The sequence below is a fragment of the Pseudorasbora parva genome, chromosome 4, assembly GCF_024679245.1.
Source record: "Pseudorasbora parva isolate DD20220531a chromosome 4, ASM2467924v1, whole genome shotgun sequence".
NCBI classification, from domain to species: Eukaryota; Metazoa; Chordata; class Actinopteri; order Cypriniformes; family Gobionidae; genus Pseudorasbora; species Pseudorasbora parva.
Window position 1 is genome coordinate 49,461,591 of NC_090175.1, and position 6,000 is coordinate 49,467,590.

The 6,000-nt window shown below is 36.2% G+C and overlaps 1 protein-coding gene across 1 annotated transcript; it reads left to right on the forward strand.

Annotated features, from left to right (window-relative positions):
- The first annotated feature begins 3,963 nt into the window (after positions 1 to 3,963).
- Positions 3,964 to 5,181, forward strand: LOC137073809 (endonuclease domain-containing 1 protein-like). The gene is given in 2 exon segments (XM_067442512.1): positions 3,964 to 4,349; positions 4,590 to 5,181. Coding segments are annotated over 2 exon segments (945 nt in total). The 5' UTR covers positions 3,964 to 3,996.
- The last annotated feature ends 819 nt before the right edge of the window (positions 5,182 to 6,000 follow it).

The window sequence follows — 6,000 nt, forward strand, 5'->3', positions numbered from 1 at the left end:
CATTCATTTTTTTATTTTTTAAATTTTAAACACCTGTTCGGGTGTAAAATAAAATTTGCCATGATTTCATCTGAAATCAAAAAAGGATGTACATATACTAACAGGAAAGAGCCCTGTTGCTGGATTGTATAACCTTGCAAAAAGTATACTTCAAGTTCAAGTAAATGTTTAAGTAGGCTATGCTTTTGTTGTACCTGTCAGTATACTAACAATGTACTAGTTGTATACTTTTTCCAATATTACTTGGGACTAAATCGGCCTACTTTTTCATCATACTTTTAGCTTACTATTTATTTATTATTTTTTGTACTTTAAGTACTATGTTCCTATTTAGGTACTAATGTTTATACTTTTTACATTTGAAGTAAATTTGAGTACAAGTACAGGCCAAATACATTTAGGCTTTTCTGTCAGTATAAGTAAAGTAGATGCACTGTGTAAATTTTATAATGAGGTTGTGAATTGCAACCACCCACCGCTTCCTTTCGAGCCACATTGTGGTCTGAGACAGCAGAAAGTAGCTAGCGTTCTGTAGAGCAGTTTGTCCATTTAGGGCTACTGTAGAAAGATGGCGGCACAAAACGGTGACTTCACAAGGGGGTAATCTAGCGCTCGGAAAGCGTTCCACCCCTAGGGGCTGCCATTGCTAACCAAGCCATCACCTGCTGTTAGCATCCCATTGACTCCCATTCATTTTTGAGTCACTTTGACAGTGAATAACTTTACATCTGAGACGTTTAAAGACTCCATTTGTCCATTGTTTATTTCTAAAGAAACACGACAATGTATAAAAGGCTCCATTACCTTGTATCTTACACTATCGCCCCGCAGAAGCTGTTTTTGTAAAAATAGGCTAACGATTGCGTCATAACCAACGCGACTCTGTCGCACAGTTGAGAAATTACCGTATAGACCTGAGGAGACGCTCGCAGGCAATCTTTTACTGTCTATGAGACAGTCGGGGGGACGTGGAGACATAAAGTCTGATAAAGTCAAGGGGGAAGAATGAGGAGAAGCCCATAGTGAGCCAAAAGCAACGGGAGAAAATATTTAAACAACGCGATTCAGCTTTCACTTTCCACATCTACAAGACCTACAGCTGTCAGACAGGAGGCTCACGTCACATCTACGTCCTCAAGCTCAGTCTGAGCCTGCAGTTCGCTCAGCCATCAGGAAGTGAGTGCTCCTAGGTTGACTTCATTCTTTCGCCGTTGACGTCAATGGGGTCGCTGTGTCCATTTCTTTTACTGTCTATGTGACTTCACTGTAAGGAGACCTGCAGTGTTTGGAGATAGAAATGGCTCATTCTAAGGTAACGGTGTAATGTAAGGTCTTTATACACCACTAAAACACAACCCATTCTCACTCCCAAGGCGTCAAAAACCGAAGCATGGTCAAGTGCCTTCCGCGTCACCGTTGAATGAGAAATGAATGAGTTCGCGGGATCATCATTTCAGCGATATCAAGATCGACTCTGTTCTTCACATGAAGATATCGTATGACTTCAGAAGACTTGGAATGCAACATGAGTTAATACTTTTATACTGCTTTGGTCAGTTTTTGCAATAAATACCTGTGACTGTACATTTATTTGCCTGGTATGTGTTTTATATTGTTTAGATATGGGTAGGTTAAGGGTAGGAGTGGAGTTAGTTGCTCCAAAATATAAAAGTAGCCTTTAAATATTAATAAAATCATGTCTGCTTTTATAAACGCAAATAATTAAATGCGTCTGTTTATGACGCCAAAGGTTTATCATTGTAATGAATGGAGCACCCAGCGCGTCGCAAAATGACGCCCAGGGGCACCTTTAGCGTCTTAATTGTGACGCGGAAGGCACTTGACTATGCTTCAACAGAGCCTCATAAAAAGTGCACACTGCACCTTAATGTATATTCCTAAGAAGTACATAAAGTATATTTCTGAGAAAAATACTTTATATTTTGGTACTTTCTTATTACTTTCTTATTTTTACATAAGCTTTCTCAAAATGACATGATTTTGCCTTTTCACACTTTTATTGAAAGAAACATTGTAGAAAGTACAGTAAATGATGGGGTGATGAGGGGAAAAAGTTACTGGGATTTTGTCACAGACCTCTCGCCCTCAACACAAGCACTAAAGCTTCCCAGGCTGCTAAACTAGTTGCTGTATTTGGCAAAGTTTAAGAGATCCGTGGCATCAAATCTTCTAGTCTGAATCACATAAACTATCAATCCTTTTGTATGCTTTCTCAGGGTCTACTTTTATTAAAAATTCAACCACCTTACAAACACCCTACAGAGGTTTTTTTGGTCTTTCTGCCAATAAGTGGAGGGTCATGCTAGAGCCCATAAAACAGCGACTGTGACTAACACAAAATGAGAAAACGGAAATCATGTGGATTAATGGGTTATGCTTGACGTTTTGTTTTGTGAGAAAGAAATTATTGTGCTTGCCGCACAGTTATGTATCCCGTTTCTTACATAGTCATGTTCTTATCTCTCTTTTTTTTTTTTTTTTTGAAGGGGTGAGTCAGACAGATGAATACTATACATCTCAACACATTTGCACACATTTGGTATTCAGCAACATGGTCACTCCCCACTGTAATTTTAATGCAACATAAATGTAGGCCTATTTACACTAAAATATTTTCTGTGAAATATTTTCACAATTGTATCACTCAAAATTGCAATTCGTCAAATGTAATGATGCTCAACAGAGATAAATATTAAACACTTTTTATGGATTTGTTTGCATTCAAAAAATTCCCAGTAGTTGTGAGATCCTGTTTAGAGTGTAATACAAATGTTGACACAATTACAAAAGAAACTGCCAGAGAGAAAATATGATACTAACAAGAAGAGTTTACTTAGTGTCCTGTTAAGTGAGTGTGGTTGTTTAACCTTTACTGCATCCACAGAGTATCACCAGATACAGTAAAGGAAACAAATAATTTGTTGAAATGTAATAAGGAAATGCAATATGGTAGCTGTAGAGTAGTTGTCAGGGAAATCGTCTGGTCTGTTTTGGCTCAAACTATTTTTTTATGCTTGCTATCTAAAAAACTGGAAAACTTTTAGCCTGACATAATCTTGGAAACTATATGGCAAGCTGAATTAGCTGTAAATGCACCCAGCGTTATTCGTCATAATTAAATTTGTACTAGTAAGAATTGATTAAAGAGCTCTTTAATTAAATCCATGCTATTGACAATTACAAAAGAGCTTTCTAATACATTTGTTACTAGTAAAAATTACAGTTTTAAGAGCTATGTAATTATGACAAGTAATGCTGAGAACATTATAAGATAATTCAGCTTGTTATAGAAAACACCTTTGGTCTTTGCTCATTGCTCATTTAAGTAAATATGATATGCATGATCTATTCTTGCATGACTAAAAAATGGCCACAATGTGAGCTGACTTTCATTCCAGTCAGCCATTCTTTCACCTGGCAAAAATGTATGTCAGGTGATATGTTTTATATTGTGTAAGTAACAAACGTCAGATATTGTTTAATTTAAAGTGTTATTGTTTCGATTCAACACATGCTTGTTGAGTGGAACTTTGTTTAAATATGTATTGTAGATTTAGGGAAATATGTGGTGGAGATTATGAGCTCCATTTCCTTGAAATTGCTCATATGTTTTATGACAAATCAGGAGGTTATAAATACTCCAGTTCACTGCAACACCAGTGTGTCCTTGCCTTTGGCTCCGTATGTACTATAGTATTTGAAGAGCTGTTTTTGGTATTTTTCACTTTACATCTGTATTTAAACATTTAATATCTTTACATGGAAAGTGTATCATGTTTCTAACTTTCTTGCATTGTCTCTTCATTGATAATAGTTTTATCTTTGACTTGTACTGCTATAAATTTGAGGTAAGTTTTTTATTTGTTATTTCAATATTACAATACCTGTACTACAATAAGCTGTTATTAAAAAGTATCACATGGTTGTTGTTCTTGCAGAGATCTTGGTACTTCATCATCTCATCCTCTCTTCATCATGACGCTGCTTCTTTATGTGCCGGTGCTGTTTCTTCTCTCTGGTGGTTCGGCCAGAGTTTTGCAGCAGGGAGAGTCGTTTGAGCAGATGTGTGGTCAATTTTTTGCAAATGGAAAACCACCAACAAGATTTTCTGGATCCCAGTACAAGCAGATCTGCCAAACTCTTAATAATGTTGTTCATTATGCCACATATTATGATACTAACAACAAGATCCCCGTTTACTCAGCCTACAAGTTTGAAGGGAAAAAGAGCTGGACCAGAAAAAACAATTGGTACATTGAACCTCAAGTAAGTCAAATATTACTCTAAGAAACATGAGGAAACTATAACAGGTCAAATGTACAATACAAGTGAACACAGAATCAGATAAATACTTGTGACACAAAACAGAGATTGATCATATACTGTGGTGATGAGTTTTTGTCACATATTAATTAGCCGTGATATTGTTTCTCTTCTAACGTGAACTGCTCTCAAAATCATGTTTTAATTTATTTTATATTGCAGTTGGTTGATAATAATATGAATGCACCAAACATGGCATCCAATGTGTCTGTGGCTAATGCTCTTGGATACCATCCATATCCCAGTGGAGATTATGACGAGTCTGTGGCTATAGCTCTTGGACTCCATCAAGCTTTAAATAGAGATTATGAGAAGTCTGGGTATGACAGAGGTCACCTGCAACCAGTCTTCCAGGCAAATTCACAGAGCTGTGCTGACGCCACCTTCACTCTCACTAATGCTGCTCCACAAAACCGCTCTTTTAACAGCGGTCAGTGGAGGGTACTAGAAAAAAACATGGCAGAAACACTATCCGACCAATGTCTACCAAAAAGGTATTCTGTTTACATAGTAACAGGGGTGACACCAGGTACAAAGAATCTGAACAACAGAGTGAATGTGCCTAGTCATTTCTGGACTGCATACTGCTGCTTAGACCAGAATAACAAATGTCAAAAATCAGGAGGATTTATTGGAGAAAACAAGAACATTGCTCCTGAAGAAATAACTGAGGTGAGTAAGTTAGAGACAAACTTGACAGAGCTTTATAAAATCAACAATATACATTTTAAGGTGTTTGATAGCTCTACAGACCCCAAATCCAGCAGAAAAAGTCTAAGAGAGCAGGAGAGCAATAGCTCAAACGAGCAAAGAAAAAAAGCTCGTTTTAGCTTTTGAATGAAATAATTATCAGCTGAATTATAATGAGAATCATAAAGAAACTTATAGATGTTTGACTCATTAATAACTGAAACAATTATAATGTGTATAAATCAAATGCATTTTATATTACACAAATATGGAATAAAACAATGTTTGATTGAAAGAAAATATCTTTTTTGTCTTTTTATTGGACAGATATCCATTAGATTTTAACTCATATTGCACACATTCCCACTCTGGCAAACTACTAAGCCAAAACTCTTGACAGAGTGAATTTTGGTTCGCCCAAAGTTTTAGGTCATTGCAATATAATTGTACACTAGTAGTTCATATACTACGGCAAGTGTCAAATTGATTGATGGTAACCTTTGACCTACCACGCCCCCTTCATTCCCCTCCCCCCACAGACCACCCACGTTGTTATCACCTTTGACCTTATGTATCCTCTGGGGGGCAATATGACCTTTGAGGTTAAATGTTTGAACTTCCGGTGATGACTTATGGCCTGTGATTGTTTTCGGTAGTGATCAAATGAAAGACTGATGGTTTTAGTCAAAGCATTCTATTGACACAGTCTATGTAAGGCTTTAACTTTAAAATTCAACATATTTTCATAACAGTTTAAATTAGATAATTAAAATGAAAAGTTTTAAATAAATTCATATTTTTCATCTAACAGTTGTAATCATTTAGATGATTACATTCATTATGCATACAGACATCTGCATAAAGAAATAAAACCCTTTATAAATGGTTTTATAAAACTTAAACCTAAAGTCTATCGATTACACCGTCTGTTCCATTTTTTACTTTTACATTTATACAAAACCTTTT